The sequence below is a fragment of the Taudactylus pleione genome, unplaced genomic scaffold, assembly GCF_031769625.1.
Source record: "Taudactylus pleione unplaced genomic scaffold, aTauple2 ptg001492l, whole genome shotgun sequence".
Classification (NCBI taxonomy): domain Eukaryota; kingdom Metazoa; phylum Chordata; class Amphibia; order Anura; family Myobatrachidae; genus Taudactylus; species Taudactylus pleione.
In genome coordinates this window covers 248,866-276,580 of record NW_028285890.1, presented here as the reverse complement: position 1 = coordinate 276,580, position 27,715 = coordinate 248,866, and the positions used below count along the sequence as shown (strand labels likewise).

At 49.9% G+C, this 27,715-nt stretch overlaps 1 protein-coding gene across 1 annotated transcript in view; it reads right to left on the bottom strand.

The window, feature by feature from the left end:
• EXOC3L2 (exocyst complex component 3 like 2) overlaps window positions 1-27,715 on the bottom strand; it is a gene marked incomplete at its 3' end in the record, with an annotated part of 280,938 nt that overhangs the window by 52,107 nt on the left and 201,116 nt on the right. Inside the window, exon 2 of the mRNA XM_088463885.1 lies at window positions 19,165-19,634. Coding sequence (XP_088320011.1) covers window positions 19,165-19,624 — 460 coding nt within the window. The remainder of the gene's footprint in view (window positions 1-19,164; window positions 19,635-27,715) is intronic.

The following is a 27,715-nucleotide window of genomic DNA, read 5'->3' as shown; positions in this document are numbered from 1 at the left end:
GTTTTCTATGATTATTCATTCCTTATTTTACTTTTGTTTTTTGCTTCTTTGTTTGAATTTTGATTTTTCTATCCAGACAAGGGGGCACCATGTTGCCTATTAGTATTTATATGGGCAGAGGGTATAACTGCACCATATATTTTTCCCTTCTGGTATTTCAGAAAATATGTAATAATTTGCAAACATTAAAATAACCATATTAATTATAGAATACATTTGATTTATACCAGCTGCAGCAATATTTATATTCAATTACATTGGTTAACTTATGGGATTCACCTTATGGGTTAATACTGGTATACATAATTTATTATTAAATACATTTATGTTCTAGCATGATATATTCTTAATGGTCCTAACCCAAGTATGAACCGTGAACAAGCCGGACAAGGCGAAACGATATTGTCGGTGTTGGAGGTGGGCGCTGTGTTCTCCCCGCTGTGCGCACAGCGGGCGGCATTTATCCAGGTGACTCGTATCCCCTTTGGTTTTATCAGGTGGTATCTCTGACCGTCTCGCGATGTGCAGCCATGACTAACTGCTGCAGGTCTTACACTTTTACCATTTAAACAAGCAGCCACAGACCATGTTTTTCTATTTAGTTTAAACTGGGGTGTGCACAGAACGTTTCTATATACAGACACCGAACCAATTCTGTCTGGCTATTAGTGTCATTGTTTTATTGCATTTCCCTGTATCAATGTGAATACTTCCCCTGTCTTTGGATTCTATATAGGAACCATTATTGCAATGCTGACAATCTACATTCCACTAACCTATATAATGTCAGCTGGTCACCATTGATACATCAGGAATCCTGTTTTGTTATCTATACATTGAATATAGGAACCATTATTGCAAAGCTGACAATCTGCACGTCATCATCCTATATAATGTCAGCTGGTCACCATTGATACATTAGGAATCCTGGTCTGTGATGTCATTTGTCTCTCTATATGTTGGAGTCATATATATATATATATGACTCGGGTGCAGCAGCACCTCTCAGTTTGTGCAGAGCTCAGAGTGGAGATTGAGCTGCACTACTGAGTAGGATTATTATCTTAACAAGTGATATCATTGCCCTGTATGAAACATATCAATTGTTCTAGGAGACAGATCATTGACTGGGATACATCAACCTTTTAAGAGTTTTTATTTTGAGTATAAAAGGACAACAATATTATTGTATGTAAATTGGGATTTGTTTGCATACATACCTGCATAGATTTACACCTGCTGCAAAGTCCTTTCACTTTAAACACCTGATATTTTATATTTTCCATCAAGGGTATCCATTGGAGTGCAGAAGGACAATTGTTTTATTGTATGAGAAATGTGACTTATAAACATTATAGACCTATTGTAAAGTCCCTTCACTTGAGGCACCGGATATTTCATATGTAATAGCCCCTCTCTTGAAATAATATTTTGGATTACCACTTAATTTTTGGTATGATCATTGGTAACTGCATCAGACCTGTGGTGGTGTGAATTTTCTTTCTTCGTACTCTCATCGGTACTGACCTGCAGGAGCCAGGACAGTCTGACCGAAAGCAGATGCACTATTATAAGAGAATTAACTACTGTCATTTATATGTACTCTCATCATATTCTCCTCTGCACGATGATTAGAAGCAATGAGATGTGAAAGCAGATGCATGACTATTTATTCTCTCTTTTCACAATACCTGCTACTCATCTGTATTTTGTCTCACTGTTATAACTGCCGCCAAGGAGGGGAACACTCATTAAGATCATTTGATGCTATTTAGCAGTTGAAGTAACAGCAGTATCTCATTCCGTGATCTGAGCAGTTCTTTTAGCCATACTATTTCTTTTGTCATTTTTTGACACTTACACCACCATATATTATAGGTCATTTGCAGTTTAGAAGATTATGCCTGAATAAATACTCTATATACGTTCGCCCTTCATTACGGTGTCTTTACAGAGTGTACACACTGAGATATTACTGGATGGAATCCATTTTGACACATCAAGGTTTTGAAGATTATTTTACATCCAGAAACATGTGATTTATGTTATGTGTGTAACGTCCATGTATTGTCCTATTTTTTTCTATTGATAACATTAAAGACTTATATATATATATATATATATATATATATAATTTTTTTTTTAATAACTCTTTTTGTTGGGGGCACAAACTTTTCTTTCCTTTCCCTTCATTGATACTATATCTTACTCTAGGGGAGCACCACCAACTTTATTTGTTGATGGCATTTCTGATTATATAATAATTTTTTGCTCTTGTCATACAACGTCAGCCATTGGCTGTATACAATTGTTTCCAAACTTGTGCGGAGACACTTCTCCCCTTTTTTGACTACCTTTGCAAACCTGCATCGTGCTTCCTGCAGTGGATCAACTCCTGCTCCTTAACCTACCCATTCCTTCCTGAACCTGTTATTTCCAATTACCCTATCCAGCCTGCACCTGAGTTCCAGCCTTTGTCACACCATTTCCATATTACCCTGTTTAGCCCTCGTCTCAGCATTATCTGATTTCCCTTCAGCCAGTGTCACATTATTCCAGTCTAGAGTCAAGTTCCAAGTTCACCAGTTCAACTCAACAAGTCTTCCTGCCGGTCCCAGTCCGGTTCCTCCAAGTTCCTGTCATTCATCATCAAAGGCAGTTCTCACTGGTATATAAATCTTGTAATAGAGCTATCTACATCATCTGTGGTACCAGTCATGCCAGTCTCCGTTGAATCCCACTCATTACCTGAGACAGGTAACTCACAGACACCATTCGTGACAAATAGGCACTAGGCACCAGTTGGGTTTAATGCATTACCGACGCTAGGCACAGAGTGGTTTAATTCTAATAAGTTTGAACTGCCGCGGCCCAGACCCTACCCAGCAGCACTGTGTGTTAATCCCCGATGCTCTGCACCGGGGGACTGTAATTAAGCTCCGAAGCCCTGGACCATCTCCTGTGGTAATGGATGACCAGGTGAACAGAGCCACTGCAGCTGTGACTTGGTCCTGGACTGCAGGGCTGGATACCGACCGCTGGGGACCCGGAGCATTGCCCCTGCAGGGCTATGAGTTGCCGGCTCCCGGTAATTCAGGGCAGTGTAGAGAGCCAGGTGTCATGCAGCCTGGACCAGCTCCAGTGGCTGCAGACGCACAGTGTCAACCCCTGGTGCAGTGAGTGCTCCATAATGGGGACCGGGAGCCTAGCTTTCTATGCCTCAGCTAAACAGCAGGGCTGGTAAGGTTAGCTCCCCTCCGTCTCCACACAATTATATGGAGCTGTGCCCTCCGTCTCCACACAATTATATGGAGCTGTGCCCTCCGTCTCCACACTATTATATGGAGCTGTGCCCCCCGTCACCACACTATTATATGGAGCTGTGCCCCCCGTCACCACACTATTATATGGAGCTGTGCCCTCCGTCTCCACACTATTATATGGAGCTGTGCCCTCCGTCTCCACACAATTATATGGAGCTGTGCCCTCCGTCTCCACACAATTATATGGAGCTGTGCCCTCCGTCTCCACACAATTATATGGAGCTGTGCCCCCTGTCTCCACACTATTATATGGAGCTGTGCCCTTCGTCTCCACACAATTATATGGAGCTGTGCCCCCTGTCTCCACACTATTATATGGCGCTGTGCCCTCCATCTCCACACTATTATATGGAGCTGTGCCCCCTGTGTCCACACTATTATATGGAGCTGTGCCCTCCGTCTCCACACTATTATATGGCACTGTGCCCTCCGTCTCCACACTATTATATGGAGCTGTGCCCTCCGTCACCACACTATTATATGGAGCTGTGCCCTCCATCTCCACACTATTATATGGAGCTGTGCCCCCCGTCACCACACTATTATATGGAGCTGTGCCCCCCGTCACCACACTATTATATGGAGCTGTGCCCTACATCTCCACACTATTATATGGAGCTGTGCCTTCTGTCACCACACTATTATATGGAGCTGTGCCCCCCGTCACCACACTATTATATGGAGCTGTGCCCCCTGTCTCCACACTATTATATGGAGCTGTGCCCTCCATCTCCACACTACTATATGGAGCTGTGCCCCCCGTCACCACACTATTATATGGAGCTGTGCCCTCCGTCTCCACACTATTATATGGAGCTGTGCCCCCTGTCTCCACACTATTATATGGCGCTGTGCCCTCTGTCTCCACACAATTATATGGAGCTGTGCCCTACATCTCCACACTATTATATGGAGCTGTGCCCTCTGTCACCACACAATTATATGGAGCTGTGCCCCCCGTCACCACACTATTATATGGAGCTGTGCCCCCTGTCTCCACACTATTATATGGCGCTGTGCCCTCCATCTCCACACTATTATATGGAGCTGTGCCCCCTGTGTCCACACTATTATATGGAGCTGTGCCCCCTGTCTCCACACTATTATATGGAGCTGTGCCCTCCGTCACCACACTATTATATGGAGCTGTGCCCTCCGTCTCCACACTATTATATGGAGCTGTGCCCCCCGTCACCACACTATTATATGGAGCTGTGCTCCCCATCACCACACTATTATATGGAGCTGTACCCCCTGTCTCCACACTATTATATGCCGCTGTGCCCCCCATCACCACACTATTATATGGAGCTGTGCCCCCTGTCACCACACTATTATATGGAGCTGTGCCCCCTGTCTCCACACTATTATAAGGAGCTGTGCCCTCCGTCTCCACACTATTATATGGAGCTGTGCCCCCCGTCACCACACTATTATAAGGAGCTGTGCCCTCCGTCTCCACACTATTATATGGAGCTGTGCCCCCTGTCTCCACACTATTATATGGCGCTGTGCCCTCTGTCTCCACACAATTATATGGAGCTGTGCCCTCTGTCTCCACACTATTATATGGAGCTGTGCCCTCTGTCAACACACAATTATATGGAGCTGTGCCCCCCATCACCACACTATTATATGGAGCTGTGCCCTCCGTCTCCACACAATTATATCGAGCTGTGCCCTCCATCTCCACACTATTATATGGAGCTGTGCCCCCCGTCACCACACTATTATATGGAGCTGTGCCCTCTGTCACCACACTATTATATGGAGCTGTGCCCCCTGTCTCCACACTATTATATGGAGCTGTGCCCTCCGTCTCCACACTATTATATGGAGCTGTGCCCCCCGTCACCACACTATTATATGGAGCTGTGCCCCCTGTCTCCACACTATTATATGGAGCTGTGCCCTCCGTCACCACACTATTATATGGAGCTGTGCCCCCTGTCTCCACACTATTATATGGAGCTGTGCACTCCATCACCACACTATTATATGGAGCTGTGCCCTCTGTCTCCACACTATTATATGGATATATGGAGCTGTGCCCCCTGTCTCCACACTATTATATGGCGCTGTGCCCTCTGTCTCCACACAATTATATGGAGCTGTGCCCTCCGTCTCCACACTATTATATGGAGCTGTGCCCTCTGTCACCACACAATTATATGGAGCTGTGCCCCCCGTCACCACACTATTATATGGAGCTGTGCCCCCTGTCTCCACACTATTATATGGCGCTGTGCCCTCCATCTCCACACTATTATATGGAGCTGTGCCCCCTGTGTCCACACTATTATATGGAGCTGTGCCCCCTGTCTCCACACTATTATATGGAGCTGTGCCCTCCGTCTCCACACTATTATATGGAGCTGTGCCCTCCGTCACCACACTATTATATGGAGCTGTGCCCTCCGTCACCACACTATTATATGGAGCTGTGCCCTCCGTCTCCACACTATTATATGGAGCAGTGCCCTCCGTCTCCACACTATTATATGGAGCTGTGCCCTCCGTCACCACACTATTATATGGAGCTGTGCCCCCTGTGTCCACACTATTATATTGAGCTGTGCCCCCTGTCTCCACACTATTATATGAAGCTGTGACCCCTGTCTCCACACTATTATATGGAGCTGTGCCCTCCGTCTCCAAACTATTATATGGAGCTGTGCCCCCTGTCACCACACTATTATATGGCGCTGTGCCCTCAGTCTCCACACTATTATATGGCGCTGTGCCCCCTGTCTCCACACTATTATATGGAGCTGTGCCCCCTTTGTCCACACTATTATATGGAGCTGTGACCCCTGTCTCCACACTATTATATGGAGCTGTGCCCTCCGTCACCACACTATTATATGGAGCTGTGCCCTCCGTCACCACACTATTATATGGAGCTGTGCCCTCCTTCACCACACTATTATATGGAGCTGTGCCCTCCGTCTCCACACTATTATATGGAGCTGTGCCCTCCGTCACCACACTATTATATGGAGCTGTGCCCCCTGTGTCCACACTATTATATGGAGCTGTGCCCCCTGTCTCCACACTATTATATGGAGCTGTGCCCTCCGTCTCCACACAATTATATGGAGCTGTGCCCTCCATCTCCACACAATTATATGGAGCTGTGCCCCCCGTCACCACACTATTATATGGAGCTGTGCCCTCAGTCTCCACACTATTATATGGAGCTGTGCCCCCTGTCTCCACACTATTATATGGAGCTGTGCCCTTCGTCTCCACACAATTATATGGAGCTGTGCCCCCTGTCTCCACACTATTATATGGCGCTGTGCCCTCCATCTCCACACTATTATATGGAGCTGTGCCCCCTGTGTCCACACTATTATATGGAGCTGTGCCCTCCGTCTCCACACTATTATATGGCACTGTGCCCTCCGTCTCCACACTATTATATGGATCTGTGCCCTCCCTCACCACACTATTATATGGAGCTGTGCCCTCCATCTCCACACTATTATATGGAGCTGTGCCCCCCGTCACCACACTATTATATGGAGCTGTGCCCCCCGTCACCACACTATTATATGGAGCTGTGCCCTACATCTCCACACTATTATATGGAGCTGTGCCTTCTGTCACCACACTATTATATGGAGCTGTGCCCCCCGTCACCACACTATTATATGGAGCTGTGCCCCCTGTCTCCACACAATTATATGGAGCTGTGCCCTTCGTCTCCACACTACTATATGGAGCTGTGCCCCCCGTCACCACACTATTATATGGAGCTGTGCCCTCCGTCTCCACAATATTATATGGAGCTGTGCCCTCCGTCACCACACTATTATATGGAGCTGTGCTCCCCATCACCACACTATTATATGGAGCTGTACCCCCTGTCTCCACACTATTATATGCCGCTGTGCCCCCCATCACCACACTATTATATGGAGCTGTGCCCCCTGTCACCACACTATTATATGGAGCTGTGCCCCCTGTCTCCACACTATTATAAGGAGCTGTGCCCTCCGTCTCCACACTATTATATGGAGCTGTGCCCCCCGTCACCACACTATTATAAGGAGCTGTGCCCTCCGTCTCCACACTATTATATGGAGCTGTGCCCCCTGTCTCCACACTATTATATGGCGCTGTGCCCTCTGTCTCCACACAATTATATGGAGCTGTGCCCTCTGTCTCCACACTATTATATGGAGCTGTGCCCTCTGTCAACACACAATTATATGGAGCTGTGCCCCCCATCACCACACTATTATATGGAGCTGTGCCCTCCGTCTCCACACAATTATATCGAGCTGTGCCCTCCATCTCCACACTATTATATGGAGCTGTGCCCCCCGTCACCACACTATTATATGGAGCTGTGCCCTCTGTCACCACACTATTATATGGAGCTGTGCCCCCTGTCTCCACACTATTATATGGAGCTGTGCCCTCCGTCTCCACACTATTATATGGAGCTGTGCCCCCCGTCACCACACTATTATATGGAGCTGTGCCCCCTGTCTCCACACTATTATATGGAGCTGTGCCCTCCGTCACCACACTATTATATGGAGCTGTGCCCCCTGTCTCCACACTATTATATGGAGCTGTGCACTCCATCACCACACTATTATATGGAGCTGTGCCCTCTGTCTCCACACTATTATATGGATATATGGAGCTGTGCCCCCTGTCTCCACACTATTATATGGCGCTGTGCCCTCTGTCTCCACACAATTATATGGAGCTGTGCCCTCCGTCTCCACACTATTATATGGAGCTGTGCCCTCTGTCACCACACAATTATATGGAGCTGTGCCCCCCGTCACCACACTATTATATGGAGCTGTGCCCCCTGTCTCCACACTATTATATGGCGCTGTGCCCTCCATCTCCACACTATTATATGGAGCTGTGCCCCCTGTGTCCACACTATTATATGGAGCTGTGCCCCCTGTCTCCACACTATTATATGGAGCTGTGCCCTCCGTCTCCACACTATTATATGGAGCTGTGCCCTCCGTCACCACACTATTATATGGAGCTGTGCCCTCCGTCACCACACTATTATATGGAGCTGTGCCCTCCGTCTCCACACTATTATATGGAGCAGTGCCCTCCGTCTCCACACTATTATATGGAGCTGTGCCCTCCGTCACCACACTATTATATGGAGCTGTGCCCCCTGTGTCCACACTATTATATTGAGCTGTGCCCCCTGTCTCCACACTATTATATGAAGCTGTGACCCCTGTCTCCACACTATTATATGGAGCTGTGCCCTCCGTCTCCAAACTATTATATGGAGCTGTGCCCCCTGTCACCACACTATTATATGGCGCTGTGCCCTCAGTCTCCACACTATTATATGGCGCTGTGCCCCCTGTCTCCACACTATTATATGGAGCTGTGCCCCCTTTGTCCACACTATTATATGGAGCTGTGACCCCTGTCTCCACACTATTATATGGAGCTGTGCCCTCCGTCACCACACTATTATATGGAGCTGTGCCCTCCGTCACCACACTATTATATGGAGCTGTGCCCTCCTTCACCACACTATTATATGGAGCTGTGCCCTCCGTCTCCACACTATTATATGGAGCTGTGCCCTCCGTCACCACACTATTATATGGAGCTGTGCCCCCTGTGTCCACACTATTATATGGAGCTGTGCCCCCTGTCTCCACACTATTATATGGAGCTGTGCCCTCCGTCTCCACACAATTATATGGAGCTGTGCCCTCCATCTCCACACAATTATATGGAGCTGTGCCCCCCGTCACCACACTATTATATGGAGCTGTGCCCTCAGTCTCCACACTATTATATGGAGCTGTGCCCCCTGTCTCCACACTATTATATGGAGCTGTGCCCTTCGTCTCCACACAATTATATGGAGCTGTGCCCCCTGTCTCCACACTATTATATGGCGCTGTGCCCTCCATCTCCACACTATTATATGGAGCTGTGCCCCCTGTGTCCACACTATTATATGGAGCTGTGCCCTCCGTCTCCACACTATTATATGGCACTGTGCCCTCCGTCTCCACACTATTATATGGATCTGTGCCCTCCCTCACCACACTATTATATGGAGCTGTGCCCTCCATCTCCACACTATTATATGGAGCTGTGCCCCCCGTCACCACACTATTATATGGAGCTGTGCCCCCCGTCACCACACTATTATATGGAGCTGTGCCCTACATCTCCACACTATTATATGGAGCTGTGCCTTCTGTCACCACACTATTATATGGAGCTGTGCCCCCCGTCACCACACTATTATATGGAGCTGTGCCCCCTGTCTCCACACAATTATATGGAGCTGTGCCCTTCGTCTCCACACTACTATATGGAGCTGTGCCCCCCGTCACCACACTATTATATGGAGCTGTGCCCTCCGTCTCCACAATATTATATGGAGCTGTGCCCTACATCTCCACACTATTATATGGCACTGTGCCCTCCGTCTCCACACTATTATATGGATCTGTGCCCTCCCTCACCACACTATTATATGGAGCTGTGCCCTCCATCTCCACACTATTATATGGAGCTGTGCCCCCCGTCACCACACTATTATATGGAGCTGTGCCCCCCGTCACCACACTATTATATGGAGCTGTGCCCTACATCTCCACACTATTATATGGAGCTGTGCCTTCTGTCACCACACTATTATATGGAGCTGTGCCCCCCGTCACCACACTATTATATGGAGCTGTGCCCCCTGTCTCCACACAATTATATGGAGCTGTGCCCTTCGTCTCCACACTACTATATGGAGCTGTGCCCCCCGTCACCACACTATTATATGGAGCTGTGCCCTCCGTCTCCACAATATTATATGGAGCTGTGCCCTCCGTCACCACACTATTATATGGAGCTGTGCCCCCTGTGTCCACACTATTATATTGAGCTGTGCCCCCTGTCTCCACACTATTATATGGAGCTGTGACCCCTGTCTCCACACTATTATATGGAGCTGTGCCCTCCGTCTCCAAACTATTATATGGAGCTGTGCCCCCTGTCACCACACTATTATATGGCGCTGTGCCCTCAGTCTCCACACTATTATATGGCGCTGTGCCCCCTGTCTCCACACTATTATATGGAGCTGTGCCCCCTTTGTCCACACTATTATATGGAGCTGTGACCCCTGTCTCCACACTATTATATGGAGCTGTGCCCTCCGTCACCACACTATTATATGGAGCTGTGCCCTCCGTCACCACACTATTATATGGAGCTGTGCCCTCCTTCACCACACTATTATATGGAGCTGTGCCCTCCGTCTCCACACTATTATATGGAGCTGTGCCCTCCGTCACCACACTATTATATGGAGCTGTGCCCCCTGTGTCCACACTATTATATGGAGCTGTGCCCCCTGTCTCCACACTATTATATGGAGCTGTGCCCTCCGTCTCCACACAATTATATGGAGCTGTGCCCTCCATCTCCACACAATTATATGGAGCTGTGCCCCCCGTCACCACACTATTATATGGAGCTGTGCCCTCAGTCTCCACACTATTATATGGAGCTGTGCCCCCTGTCTCCACACTATTATATGGAGCTGTGCCCTTCGTCTCCACACAATTATATGGAGCTGTGCCCCCTGTCTCCACACTATTATATGGCGCTGTGCCCTCGATCTCCACACTATTATATGGAGCTGTGCCCCCTGTGTCCACACTATTATATGGAGCTGTGCCCTCCGTCTCCACACTATTATATGGCACTGTGCCCTCCGTCTCCACACTATTATATGGATCTGTGCCCTCCGTCACAACACTATTATATGGAGCTGTGCCCTCCATCTCCACACTATTATATGGAGCTGTGCCCCCCGTCACCACACTATTATATGGAGCTGTGCCCCCCGTCACCACACTATTATATGGAGCTGTGCCCTACATCTCCACACTATTATATGGAGCTGTGCCTTCTGTCACCACACTATTATATGGAGCTGTGCCCCCCGTCACCACACTATTATATGGAGCTGTGCCCCCTGTCTCCACACTATTATATGGAGCTGTGCCCTCCGTCTCCACACTACTATATGGAGCTGTGCCCCCCGTCACCACACTATTATATGGAGCTGTGCCCTCCGTCTCCACACTATTATATGGAGCTGTGCCCCCTGTCTCCACACTATTATATGGCGCTGTGCCCTCTGTCTCCACACAATTATATGGAGCTGTGCCCTCCATCTCCACACTATTATATGGAGCTGTGCCCTCTGTCACCACACAATTATATGGAGCTGTGCCCCCCGTCACCACACTATTATATGGAGCTGTGCCCCCTGTCTCCACACTATTATATGGCGCTGTGCCCTCCATCTCCACACTATTATATGGAGCTGTGCCCCCTGTGTCCACACTATTATATGGAGCTGTGCCCCCTGTCTCCACACTATTATATGGAGCTGTGCCCTCCGTCTCCACACTATTATATGGAGCTGTGCCCTCCGTCACCACACTATTATATGGAGCTGTGCCCTCCGTCTCCACACTATTATATGGAGCTGTGCCCCCCGTCACCACACTATTATATGGAGCTGTGCTCCCCATCACCACACTATTATATGGAGCTGTGCCCCCTGTCTCCACACTATTATATGCCGCTGTGCCCCCCATCACCACACTATTATATGGAGCTGTGCCCCCTGTCACCACACTATTATATGGAGCTGTGCCCCCTGTCTCCACACTATTATAAGGAGCTGTGCCCTCTGTCTCCACACTATTATATGGAGCTGTGCCCCCCGTCACCACACTATTATAAGGAGCTGTGCCCTCCGTCTCCACACTATTATATGGAGCTGTGCCCCCTGTCTCCACACTATTATATGGCGCTGTGCCCTCTGTCTCCACACAATTATATGGAGCTGTGCCCCCCGTCACCACACTATTATATGGAGCTGTGCCCTCTGTCACCACACTATTATATGGAGCTGTGCCCCCTGTCTCCACACTATTATATGGAGCTGTGCCCTCCGTCTCCACACTATTATATGGAGCTGTGCCCCCCGTCACCACACTATTATATGGAGCTGTGCCCCCTGTCTCCACACTATTATATGGAGCTGTGCCCTCCGTCACCACACTATTATATGGAGCTGTGCCCCCTGTCTCCACACTATTATATGGAGCTGTGCACTCCATCACCACACTATTATATGGAGCTGTGCCCTCTGTCTCCACACTATTATATGGATATATGGAGCTGTGCCCCCTGTCTCCACACTATTATATGGCGCTGTGCCCTCTGTCTCCACACAATTATATGGAGCTGTGCCCTCCGTCTCCACACTATTATATGGAGCTGTGCCCTCTGTTACCACACAATTATATGGAGCTGTGCCCCCCGTCACCACACTATTATATGGAGCTGTGCCCCCTGTCTCCACACTATTATATGGCGCTGTGCCCTCCATCTCCACACTATTATATGGAGCTGTGCCCCTGTGTCCACACTATTATATGGAGCTGTGCCCCCTGTCTCCACACTATTATATGGAGCTGTGCCCTCCATCTCCACACTATTATATGGAGCTGTGCCCTCCGTCACCACACTATTATATGGAGCTGTTCCCTCCGTCACCACACTATTATATGGAGCTGTGCCCTCCGTCTCCACACTATTATATGGAGCAGTGCCCTCCGTCTCCACACTATTATATGGAGCTGTGCCCTCCGTCACCACACTATTATATGGAGCTGTGCCCCTGTGTCCACACTATTATATTGAGCTGTGCCCCCTGTCTCCACACTATTATATGGAGCTGTGACCCCTGTCTCCACACTATTATATGGAGCTGTGCCCTCCGTCTCCAAACTATTATATGGAGCTGTGCCCCCTGTCACCACACTATTATATGGCGCTGTGCCCTCAGTCTCCACACTATTATATGGCGCTGTGCCCCCTGTCTCCACACTATTATATGGAGCTGTGCCCCCTTTGTCCACACTATTATATGGAGCTGTGACCCCTGTCTCCACACTATTATATGGAGCTGTGCCCTCCGTCACCACACTATTATATGGAGCTGTGCCCTCTGTCACCACACTATTATATGGAGCTGTGCCCTCCGTCACCACACTATTATATGGAGCTGTGACCTCCGTCTCCACACTATTATATGGAGCTGTGCCCTCCGTCACCACACTATTATAAGGAGCTGTGCCCCCTGTGTCCACACTATTATATGGAGCTGTGCCCCCTGTCTCCACACTATTAAACGGAGCTGTGCCCTCCGTCTCCACACAATTATATGGAGCTGTGCCCTCCATCTCCACACAATTATATGGAGCTGTGCCCCCCGTCACCACACTATTATATGGAGCTGTGCCCTCAGTCTCCACACTATTATATGGAGCTGTGCCCTCCGTCTCCACACTATTATATGGAGCTGTGCCCCCCGTCACCACACTATTATATGGAGCTGTGCCCCCCGTCACCACACTATTATATGGCGCTGTGCCCTCAGTCTCCACACTATTATATGGAGCTGTGCCCCCCATCACCACACTATTATATGGAGCTGTGCCTCTGTCACCACACTATTATATGGAGCTGTGCCCTCCGTCACCACACTATTATAAGGAGCTGTGCCCCTGTGTCCACACTATTATATGGAGCTGTGCCCCCTGTCTCCACACTATTATATGGAGCTGTGCCCTCCGTCTCCACACAATTATATGGAGCTGTGCCCTCCATCTCCACACAATTATATGGAGCTGTGCCCCCCGTCACCACACCTATTATATGGAGCTGTGCCCTCCATCACCACACTATTATATGGAGCTGTGCCCTCCGTCACCACACTATTATATGGAGCTGTGCCCTCCGTCTCCACACTATTATATGGAGCAGTGCCCTCCGTCTCCACACTATTATATGGAGCTGTGCCCTCCGTCACCACACTATTATATGGAGCTGTGCCCCCTGTGTCCACACTATTATATTGAGCTGTGCCCCCTGTCTCCACACTATTATATGGAGCTGTGACCCCTGTCTCCACACTATTATATGGAGCTGTGCCCTCCGTCTCCAAACTATTATATGGAGCTGTGCCCCCTGTCACCACACTATTATATGGCGCTGTGCCCTCAGTCTCCACACTATTATATGGCGCTGTGCCCCCTGTCTCCACACTATTATATGGAGCTGTGCCCCCTTTGTCCACACTATTATATGGAGCTGTGACCCCTGTCTCCACACTATTATATGGAGCTGTGCCCTCCGTCACCACACTATTATATGGAGCTGTGCCCTCCGTCACCACACTATTATATGGAGCTGTGCCCTCCTTCACCACACTATTATATGGAGCTGTGCCCTCCGTCCTCCACACTATTATATGGAGCTGTGCCCTCCGTCACCACACTATTATATGGAGCTGTGCCCCCTGTGTCCACACTATTATATGGAGCTGTGCCCCCTGTCTCCACACTATTATATGGAGCTGTGCCCTCCGTCTCCACACAATTATTATGGAGCTGTGCCCTCCATCTCCACACAATTATATGGAGCTGTGCCCCCCGTCACCACACTATTATATGGAGCTGTGCCCTCAGTCTCCACACTATTATATGGAGCTGTGCCCCCTGTCTCCACACTATTATATGGAGCTGTGCCCTTCGTCTCCACACAATTATATGGAGCTGTGCCCCCTGTCTCCACACTATTATATGGCGCTGTGCCCTCCATCTCCACACTATTATATGGAGCTGTGCCCCTGTGTCCACACTATTATATGAGCTGTGCCCTCCGTCTCCACACTATTATATGGCACTGTGCCCTCCGTCTCCACACTATTATATGGATCTGTGCCCTCCGTCACCACACTATTATATGGAGCTGTGCCCTCCATCTCCACACTATTATATGGAGCTGTGCCCCCCGTCACCACACTATTATATGGAGCTGTGCCCCCTGTCACCACACTAGTTATATGGAGCTGTGCCCTACATCTCCACACTATTATATGAGCTGTGCCTTCTGTCACCACACTATTATATGGAGCTGTGCCCCCGTCCCCACACTATTATATGGAGCTGTGCCCTCCGTCTCCACACTACTATATGGAGCTGTGCCCCCCATCACCACACTATTATATGGAGCTGTGCCCCTCCGTCTCCACACTATTATATGGAGCTGTGCCCCCTGTCTCCACACTATTATATGGCGCTGTGCCCTCTGTCTCCACACAATTATATGGAGCTGTGCCCTCCATCTCCACACTATTATATGGAGCTGTGCCCTCTGTCACCACACAATTATATGGAGCTGTGCCCCCCGTCACCACACTATTATATGGAGCTGTGCCCCCTGTCTCCACACTATTATATGGCGCTGTGCCCTCCATCTCCACACTATTATATGGAGCTGTGCCCCCTGTGTCCACACTATTATATGGAGCTGTGCCCCCTGTCTCCACACTATTATATGGAGCTGTGCCCTCCGTCACCACACTATTATTGGAGCTGTGCCTCCGTCTCCACACTATTATATGGAGCTGTGCCCTCCGTCACCACACTATTATATGGAGCTGTGCCCTCCGTCTCCACACTATTATATGGAGCTGTGCCCCCCCCGTCACCACACTATTATATGGAGCTTTGCTCCCCATCACCACACTATTATATGGAGCTGTGCCCCCTGTCTCCACACTATTATATGCCGCTGTGCCCCCCATCACCACACTATTATATGGAGCTGTGCCCCCTGTCACCACACTATTATATGGAGCTGTGCCCCCTGTCTCCACACTATTATAAGGAGCTGTGCCCTCCGTCTCCACACTATTATATGGAGCTGTGCCCCCCGTCACCACACTATTATAAGGAGCTGTGCCCTCCGTCTCCACACTATTATATGGAGCTGTGCCCCCTGTCTCCACACTATTATATGGCGCTGTGCCCTCTGTCTCCACACAATTATATGGAGCTGTGCCCCCCGTCACCACACTATTATATGGAGCTGTGCCCTCTGTCACCACACTATTATATGGAGCTGTGCCCCCTGTCTCCACACTATTATATGGAGCTGTGCCCTCCGTCTCCACACTATTATATGGAGCTGTGCCCCCCGTCACCACACTATTATATGGAGCTGTGCCCCCTGTCTCCACACTATTATATGGAGCTGTGCCCTCCGTCACCACACTATTATATGGAGCTGTGCCCCCTGTCTCCACACTATTATATGGATATATGGAGCTGTGCCCCCTGTCTCCACACTATTATATGGCGCTGTGCCCTCTGTCTCCACACAATTATATGGAGCTGTGCCCTCCGTCTCCACACTATTATATGGAGCTGTGCCCTCTGTTACCACACAATTATATGGAGCTGTGCCCCCTGTCTCCACACTATTATATGGCGCTGTGCCCTCCATCTCCACACTATTATATGGAGCTGTGCCCCCTGTGTCCACACTATTATATGGAGCTGTGCCCCCTGTCTCCACACTATTATATGGAGCTGTGCCCTCCATCTCCACACTATTATATGGAGCTGTGCCCTCCGTCACCACACTATTATATGGAGCTGTGCCCTCCGTCACCACACTATTATATGGAGCTGTGCCCTCCGTCTCCACACTATTATATGGAGCAGTGCCCTCCGTCTCCACACTATTATATGGAGCTGTGCCCTCCGTCACCACACTATTATATGGAGCTGTGCCCCCTGTGTCCACACTATTATATTGAGCTGTGCCCCCTGTCTCCACACTATTATATGGAGCTGTGACCCCTGTCTCCACACTATTATATGGAGCTGTGCCCTCCGTCTCCAAACTATTATATGGAGCTGTGCCCCCTGTCACCACACTATTATATGGCGCTGTGCCCTCAGTCTCCACACTATTATATGGCGCTGTGCCCCCTGTCTCCACACTATTATATGGAGCTGTGCCCCCTTTGTCCACACTATTATATGGAGCTGTGACCCCTGTCTCCACACTATTATATGGAGCTGTGCCCTCCGTCACCACACTATTATATGGAGCTGTGCCCTCTGTCACCACACTATTATATGGAGCTGTGCCCTCCGTCACCACACTATTATATGGAGCTGTGACCTCCGTCTCCACACTATTATATGGAGCTGTGCCCTCCGTCACCACACTATTATAAGGAGCTGTGCCCCCTGTGTCCACACTATTATATGGAGCTGTGCCCCCTGTCTCCACACTATTATATGGAGCTGTGCCCTCCGTCTCCACACAATTATATGGAGCTGTGCCCTCCATCTCCACACAATTATATGGAGCTGTGCCCCCCGTCACCACACTATTATATGGAGCTGTGCCCTCAGTCTCCACACTATTATATGGAGCTGTGCCCTCCGTCTCCACACTATTATATGGAGCTGTGCCCCCCGTCACCACACTATTATATGGAGCTGTGCCCCCCGTCACCACACTATTATATGGCACTGTGCCCTCAGTCTCCACACTATTATATGGAGCTGTGCCCCCCATCACCACACTATTATATGGAGCTGTGCCCTCTGTCACCACACTATTATATGGAGCTGTGCCCCCTGTCTCCACACTATTATATGGAGCTGTGCCCCCTGTGTCCACACTATTATATGGCGCTGTGCCCCCTGTGTCCACACTATTATATGGCGCTGTGCCCTCTGTCTCCACACAATTATATGGAGCTGTGCCCCCCGTCACCACACTATTATATGGAGCTGTGCCCCCAGTCACCACACTATTATATGGAGCTGTGCCCTCCGTCTCCACACAATTATATGGAGCTGTGCCCTCCATCTCCACACTACTATATGGAGCTGTGCCCTCCATCTCCACACTATTATATGGAGCTGTGCCCTCCATCTCCACACTATTATATGGAGCTGTGCCCTCCGTCTCCACACTATTATATGGCACTGTGCCCTCCGTCTCCACACTATTATATGGAGCTGTGCCCTCCGTCTCCACACTATTATATGGAGCTGTGCCCTCCGTCTCCACACTATTATATGGAGCTGTGCCCTCCGTCACCACACTATTATATGGAGCTGTGCCCTCCGTCTCCACACTATTATATGGAGCTGTGCCCTCTGTCTCCACACTATTATATGGAGCTGTGCCCTCCGTCTCCACACTATTATATGGAGCTGTGCCCTCCGTCTCCACACTATTATATGGAGCTGTGCCCTCCGTCTCCACACTATTATATGGAGCTGTGCCCTCCGTCTCCACACTATTATATGGAGCTGTGCCCTCCGTCTCCACACTATTATATGGAGCTGTGCCCTCCGTCTCCACACTATTATATGGAGCTGTGCCCTCCGTCTCCACACTATTATATGGAGCTGTGCCCTCCGTCTCCACACTATTATATGGAGCTGTGCCCTCTGTCTCCACACTATTATATGGAGCTGTGCCCTCTGTCTCCACACTATTATATGGAGCTGTGCCCTCTGTCTCCACACTATTATATGGAGCTGTGCCCTCTGTCTCCACACTATTATATGGAGCTGTGCCCTCTGTCTCCACACTATTATATGGAGCTGTGCCCCCTGTCTCCACACTATTATATGGCACTGTGCCCCCTGTCTCCACACTATTATATGGAGCTGTGCCCCCTGTCTCCACACTATTATATGGAGCTGTGCCCTCTGTCACCACACAATTGTATGGAGCTGTGCCCCCTGTCTCCACACTATTATATGGAGCTGTGCCCCCCATCACCACACTATTATATGGAGCTGTGCCCTCCATCACCACACTATTATATGGAGCTGTGCCCTCCGTCTCCACACTATTATATGGAGCTGTGCCCCCGTCACCACACTATTATATGGACATGTGACCCTCTCACCTGATAGAGGCTCTCGTGTCTTCTCTGGCTCCCGGATCACTTCATTCCGTTCTGGCACCACTTCCACCATGGACTCCCTCCGTGACCAGTTCCCTATGCTTCCTCCTCCTCCTCCTCCAAGCCACAGGAAGGAAAGCCGCTTCACTCCTCCGCCAGGACCCCCACCCTCCTCTTCACCTCCATCTTTCTTATGTCCCAGAGACAGGAGACTCACATCCTCCGATTTGCGCCTTCCTCGCCTTTTCTCAGGGGCTCCTCGGACCCCTAAAAGACTTTTTCCTCCTTTCCAGAAAGGTGACAGTCCAGCAATTTTCTCCAATGTTCCCCTGCGCTTTGAATCGGAGCCCAATGGATCCCGCTTTTCCTCCCCTTCATCCTCCAGGAAAGGGTTGCCCCCCTCAGGAGAGGGACGGTCTAGGGGGGTGTTCTCATCAAAAGGATTGGGGGCTGTTAATGGCATGTTCTCAGTTCTGGAGAATAGGTGAGAAAAACAGAAATAAACAGTGATGACTATCATCTCTCCCCTCCCCCAATACTAATCTCTATCCCCTCCCCCGTTACTAATCTCTATCCCCTCCCCCATTACTAATCTCTCCCCTCCCCCATTACTAATGTCTCCCCTCCCCCGTTACTAAACTCTCCCCTCCCCTATTACTAACCTGTCGTCACTCACTGATGTCATCTCTCCCCTCCCCATTACTAACCTGTCCTCACTCACTGATGTCATCTCTCCCCTCCCCATTACTAACCTGTCCTCACTCACTGTCACTTACTGATGTTATCTATCCCCTCCCCAAATACTAATCTTTATCCCCTCCCCTGTTACTAATCTCTCTCCCCTCCCCCGTTACTAACATCTATCCCCTCCCCCATTACTAATCTCTCCCCTCCCCCGTTACTAATCTCTCCCATCCCCCATTACTAATCTCTCCCCTTCCCTATTACTAACCTGTCCTCACTCACTGATGTCATCTCTCCCCTCCCCATTACTAACCTGTCCCCTCCCCATTACTAACCTGTCCCCTCCCCATTACTAAACTGTCCCCTCCCCCATTACTAACCTGTCCTCACTCACTGTCACTTACAGATGTCATCTATCCCCTCCCCCGTTACTAACCTATCTTTTCCCCCATTACTAATCTCTCTCCCCTCCCCCATTACTAACCTCTCCCCTCCCCCGTTACTAAACTATCCCCCCACTTACTAATCTCTCCCCTCCCCCATTGATAATCTCTCCCCTCCCCATTACAAACCTGTCCCCTCCCCATTACTAACCTGTCCTCACTCACTGCTGTCATCTCTCCCTTCCCCCATTTCTAACCTGTCCTCACTCACTGTCACTTACTGATGTCATCTCCCCCCTCCCCCGTTACTAACCTGTCCTCACTCACTGTCACTTACTGATGTCATCTCTCCCCTCCCGCATTACTAACCTGTCCTCACTCACTGTCACTCACTGATGTCATCTCTCCCCTCCCCCGTTACTAACCTGTCCTCACTCACTGTCACTTACTGAAGTCATCTCTCCCCTCCCCCATTACTAACCTGTCCTCACTCACTGTTACTCACTGAAGTCATCTCTCCCCTACCCCATTACTAACCTGTCCTCACTCACTGTCACTCACTGATGTCATCTCTCCCCTCCCCATTACTAACCTGTCCTCACTCACTGTCACTCACTGATGTCATCTCTCCCCTCCCCCGTTACTAACCTGTCCTCACTCACTGTCACTCACTGATGTCATCTCTCCCCTCCCCCATTACTAACCTGTCATCACTCACTGTCACTCACTGATGTCATCTCTCCCCTCCCCCGTTACTAACCTGTCCACACTCACTGATGTCATCTCTCCCCTCCCCCATTACTAACCTGTCCTCACTCACTGATGTCATCTCTCCCCTCCCCCATTACTAACCTGTCCTCACTCACTGTCACTCACTGATGTCATCTCTCCCCTCCCCCGCTACTAACCTGTCCTCACTCACTGATGTCATCTCTCCCCTCCCCCATTACTAACCGGTCCTCACTCACTGTCACTCACTGATGTCATCTCTCCCCTCCCCCATTACTAACCTGTCCTCACTCACTGATGTCATCTCTCCCCTCCCCCGTTACTAACCTGTCCTCACTTACTGATGTCATCTCTCCCTTCCCCCATTACTAACCTGTCCTCACTCACTGTCACTTACTGATGTCATCTCTCCCCTCCCCCGTTACTAACCTGTCCTCACTCACTGTCACTCACTGATGTCATCTCTCCCCTCCCCCGTTACTAACCTGTCCTCACTCACTATCACTCACTGATGTCATCTCCCCCCTCCCCGATTACTAACCTGTCCTCACTCACTGTCACTTACTGATGTGATCCCTCCCCTCCCCCATTATTAACCTGTCCTCACTCACTGTCACTCACTGATGTCATCTCCCCCCTCCCCCATTACTAACCTGTCCTCACTCACTGTCACTTACTGAAGTGATCCCTCCCCTCCCCCATTACTAACCTGTCCTCAGTCACTGTCACTCACTGATGTCATCTCTCCCCTCCCCCATTACTAACCTGGCCTCACACACTGATGTCATCTCTCCCCTCCCCTGTTACTAACCTGTCCTCACTTACTGATGTCATCTCTCCCTTCCCCCATTACTAACCTGTCCTCACTCACTGTCACTTACTGATAACATCTCTCCCCTCCCCGTTACTAACCTGTCCTCACTCACTGTCACTCACTGATGTCATCTCTCCCCTCCCCCATTTCTAACCTGTCCTCACTCACTGTCACTCACTGATGTCATCTCCCCCCTCCCCCATTACTAACCTGTCCTCACTCACTGTCACTTACTGATGTGATCCCTCCCCTCCCCCGTTACTAACCTATCCTCACTCACTGTCACTCACTGATGTCATCTCTCCCCTCCCCCGTTACTAACCTGTCCTCACTCACTGTCACTTACTGATGTCATCTCTCCCCTCCCCCATTACTAACCTGTCCTCACTCACTGTCACTCACTGATGTCATCTCTCCCCTCCCCCATTACTAACCTGTCCTCACTCACTGTCACTCACTGATGTCATCTCTCCCCTCCCCAGTTACTAACCTGTCCTCACTCACTGAAGTCATCTCTCCCCTCCCCCATTACTAACCTGTCCTGACTCACTGTCACTCACTGATGTCATCTCTCCCCTCCCCCATTACTAACCTGTCCTCACTCACTGTCACTCACTGATGTCATCTCTCCCCTCCCCCATTACTAACCTGTCCTCACTCACTGTCACTCACTGATGTCATCTCTCCCCTCCCCAGTTACTAACCTGTCCTCACTCACTGAAGTCATCTCTCCCCTCCCCCGTTACTAACCTGTCCTGACTCACTGTCACTCACTGATGTCATCTCTCCCCTCCCCCATTACTAACCTGTCCTCAGTCACTGTCACTTACTGATTTCTTCTCTCCCCTCCCCCATTACTAACCTGTCCTCACTCACTGTCACTCACTGATGTCATCTCTCCCCTCCCCCATTACTAACCTGTCCTCACTCACTGTCACTTACTGATGTCATCTCTCCCCTCCCCCATTACTAACCTGTCCTCACTCACTGTCACTCACTGATGTCATCTCTCCCTTCCCCCATTACTAACCTGTCCTCACTCACTGTCACTCACTGATGTCATCTCTCCCCTCCCCCATTACTAACCTGTCCTCACTCACTGTCACTCACTGATGTCATCTCTCCCCTCCCCAGTTACTAACCTGTCCTCACTCACTGAAGTCATCTCTCCCCTCCCCCGTTACTAACCTGTCCTGACTCACTGTCACTCACTGATGTCATCTCTCCCCTCCCCCATTACTAACCTGTCCTCACTCACTGTCACTCACTGATGTCATCTCTCCCCTCCCCCATTACTAACCTGTCCTCACTCACTGTCACTCACTGATGTCATCTCTCCCCTCCCCAGTTACTAACCTGTCCTCACTCACTGAAGTCATCTCTCCCCTCCCCTGTTACTAACCTGTCCTCACTTACTGATGTCATCTCTCCCTTCCCCCATTACTAACCTGTCCTCACTCACTGTCACTTACTGATGTCATCTCTCCCCTCCCCGTTACTAACCTGTCCTCACTCACTGTCACTCACTGATGTCATCTCTCCCCTCCCCCATTACTAACCTGTCCTCACACACTGATGTCATCTCTCCCCTCCCCTGTTACTAACCTGTCCTCACTTACTGATGTCATCTCTCCCTTCCCCCATTACTAACCTGTCCTCACTCACTGTCACTTACTGATGTCATCTCTCCCCTCCCCGTTACTAACCTGTCCTCACTCACTGTCACTCACTGATGTCATCTCTCCCCTCCCTCATTACTAACCTGTCCTCACTCACTGTCACTCACTGATGTCATCTCCCCCCTCCCCCATTACTAACCTGTCCTCACTCACTGTCACTTACTGATGTGATCCCTCCCCTCCCCCGTTACTAACCTGTCCTCACTCACTGTCACTCACTGATGTCATCTCTCCCCTCCCCCGTTACTAACCTGTCCTCACTCACTGTCACTTACTGATGTCATCTCTCCCCTCCCCCATTACTAACCTGTTCTCACTCACTGTCACTCACTGATATCATCTCTCCCCTCCCCCATTACTAACCTGTCCTCACTCACTGTCACTCACTGATGTCATCTCTCCCCTCCCCAGTTACTAACCTGTCCTCACTCACTGAAGTCATCTCTCCCCTCCCCCGTTACTAACCTGTCCTGACTCACTGTCACTCACTGATGTCATCTCTCCCCTCCCCCATTACTAACCTGTCCTCACTCACTGTCACTCACTGATGTCATCTCTCCCCTAACCCATTACTAACCTGTCCTCACTCACTTTCACTCACTGATGTCATCTCTCCCCTCCCCAGTTACTAACCTGTCCTCACTCACTGAAGTCATCTCTCCCCTCCCCCGTTACTAACCTGTCCTGACTCACTGTCACTCACTGATGTCATCTCTCCCCTCCCCCATTACTAACCTGTCCTCAGTCACTGTCACTTACTGATTTCTTCTCTCCCCTCCCCCATTACTAACCTGTCCTCACTCACTGTCACTCACTGATGTCATCTATCCCCTCCCCCATTACTAACCTGTCCTCACTCACTGTCACTTACTGATGTCATCTCTCCCCTCCCCCGTTACTAACCTGTCCTCACTCACTGTCACTCACTGATGTCATCTCTCCCTTCCCCCATTACTAACCTGTCCTCACTCACTGTCACTCACTGATGTCATCTCTCCCCTCCCCCATTACTAACCTGTCCTCACTCACTGTCACTCACTGATGTCATCTCTCCCCTCCCCCATTACTAACCTGTCCTCACTTACTGATGTCATCTCTCCCTTCCCCCATTACTAACCTGTCCTCACTCACTGTCACTTACTGATGTCATCTCTCCCCTCCCCCGTTACTAACCTGTCCTCACTCACTGTCACTCACTGATGTCATCTCTCCCCTCCCCCGTTACTAACCTGTCCTCACTCACTGTCACTCACTGATGTCATCTCTCCCTTCCCCCATTACTAACCTGTCCTCACTCACTGTCACTTACTGATGTGATCCCTCCCCTCCCCCATTACTAACCTGTCCTCACTCACTGTCACTCACTGATGTCATCTCCCCCCTCCCCCATTACTAACCTGTCCTCACTCACTGTCACTTACTGAAGTGATCCCTCCCCTCCCCCGTTACTAACCTGTCCTCACTCACTGTCACTCACTGATGTCATCTCTCCCCTCCCCCATTACTAACCTGTCCTCACACACTGATGTAATCTCTCCCCTCCCCTGTTACTAACCTGTCCTCACTTACTGATGTCATCTCTCCCTTCCCCCATTACTAACCTGTCCTCACTCACTGTCACTTAATGATGTCATCTCTCCCCTCCCCGTTACTTACCTGTCCTCACTCACTGTCACTCACTGATGTCATCTCTCCCCTCCCCCGTTACTAACCTGTCCTCACTCACTGTCACTCACTGATGTCATCTCCCCCATTACTAACCTGTCCTCACTCACTGTCACTTACTGATGTGATCCCTCCCCTCCCCCATTACTAACCTGTCCTCACTCACTGTCACTCTCTGATGTCATCTCTCCACTCCCCCGTTACTAACCTGTCCTCACTAACTGTCACTTACTGATGTCATCTCTCCCCTCCCCTATTACTAACCTGTCCTCACTCACTGTCACTCACTGATGTCATCTCCCCCCTCCCCCATTACTAACCTGTCCTCACTCACTGTCACTTACTGAAGTGATCCCTCCCCTCCCCCATTACTAACCTGTCCTCACTCACTGTCACTCACTGATGTCATCTCTCCCCTCCCCCATTACTAACCTGTCCTCACACACTGATGTAATCTCTCCCCTCCCCTGCTACTAACCTGTCCTCACTCACTGTCACTTACTGATGTCATCTCTCCCCTCCCCGTTACTAACCTGTCCTCACTCACTGTCACTCACTGATGTCATCTCTCCCCTCCCCCGTTACTAACCTGTCCTCACTCACTGTCACTCACTGATGTCATCTCCCCCATTACTAACCTGTCCTCACTCACTGTCACTTACTGATGTGATCCCTCCCCTCCCCCATTACTAACCTGTCCTCACTCACTGTCACTCACTGATGTCATCTCCCCCCTCCCCCATTACTAACCTGTCCTCACTCACTGTCACTTACTGTAGTGATCCCTCCCCTCCCCCATTACTAACCTGTCCTCACACACTGATGTCATCTCTCCCCTCCCCTGTTACTAACCTGTCCTCACTTACTGATGTCATCTCTCCCTTCCCCAATTACTAACCTGTCCTCACTCACTGTCACTTACTGATGTCATCTCTCCCCTCCCCGTTACTAACCTGTCCTCACTCACTGTCACTCACTGATGTCATCTCTCCCCTCCCCCGTTACTAACCTGTCCTCACTCACTGTCACTCACTGATGTCATCTCCCCCCTCCCCCATTACTAACCTGTCTTTACTCACTGTCACTTACTGATGTGATCCCTCCCCTCCCCCGTTACTAACCTGTCCTCACTCACTGTCACTCACTGATGTCATCTCTCCCCTCCCCCGTTACTAACCTGTCCTCACTCACTGTCACTTACTGATGTCATCTCTCCCCTCCCCCATTACTAACCTGTCCTCACTCACTGTCACTCACTGATGTCATCTCTCCCCTCCCCCATTACTAACCTGTCCTCACTCACTTTCACTCACTGATGTCATCTCTCCCCTCCCCCGTTACTAACCTGTCCTCACTCACTGAAGTCATCTCTCCCCTCCCCCGTTACTAACCTGTCCTGACTCACTGTCACTCACTGATGTCATCTCTCCCTTCCCCCATTACTAACCTGTCCTCACTCACTGTCACTTACTGATGTCATCTCCCCCCTCCCCCGTTACTAACCTGTCCTCACTCACTGTCACTTACTGATGTCATCTCTCCCCTCCCCCGTTACTAACCTGTCCTCACTCACTGTCATTTACTGATGTCATCTCTCCCCTCCCCCATTACTAACCTGTCCTCACTCACTGTCACTTACTGATGTCATCTCTCCCCTCCCCCGTTACTAACCTGTCCTCACTCACTGTCACTTACTGATGTCATCTCTCCCCTCCCCCAATACTAACCTGTCCTCACTCACTGTCACTCACTGATGTCATCTCTCCCCTCCCCCATTACTAACCTGTCCTCACTCACTGTCACTCACTGATGTCATCTCTCCCCTCCCCAGTTACTAACCTGTCCTCACTCACTGAAGTCATCTCTCCCCTCCCCCGTTACTAACCTGTCCTGACTCACTGTCACTCACTGATGTCATCTCTCCCCTCCCCCATTACTAACCTGTCCTCACTCACTGTCACTCACTGATGTCATCTCTCCCCTCCCCCATTACTAACCTGTCCTCACTCACTGTCACTCACTGATGTCATCTCTCCCCTCCCCAGTTACTAACCTGTCCTCACTCACAGAAGTCATCTCTCCCCTCCCCCGTTACTAACCTGTCCTGACTCACTGTCACTCACTGATGTCATCTCTCCCCTCCCCCATTACTAACCTGTCCTCAGTCACTGTCACTTACTGATTTCTTCTCTCCCCTCCCCCATTACTAACCTGTCCTCACTCACTGTCACTCACTGATGTCATCTCTCCCCTCCCCCATTACTAACCTGTCCTCACTCACTGTCACTTACTGATGTCATCTCTCCCCTCCCCCGTTTCTAACCTGTCCTCACTCACTGTCACTCACTGATGTCATCTCTCCCTTCCCCCATTACTAACCTGTCCTCACTCACTGTCACTCACTGATGTCATCACTCCCCTCCCCCATTACTAACCTGTCCTCACTCACTGCCACTCACTGATGTCATCTCTCCCCTCCCCCATTACTAACCTGTCATCACACACTGATGTCATCTTTCCCTTCCCCCATTACTAACCTGTCCTCACTCACTGTCACTTACTGATGTCATCTCTCCCCTCCCCCGTTACTAACCTGTCCT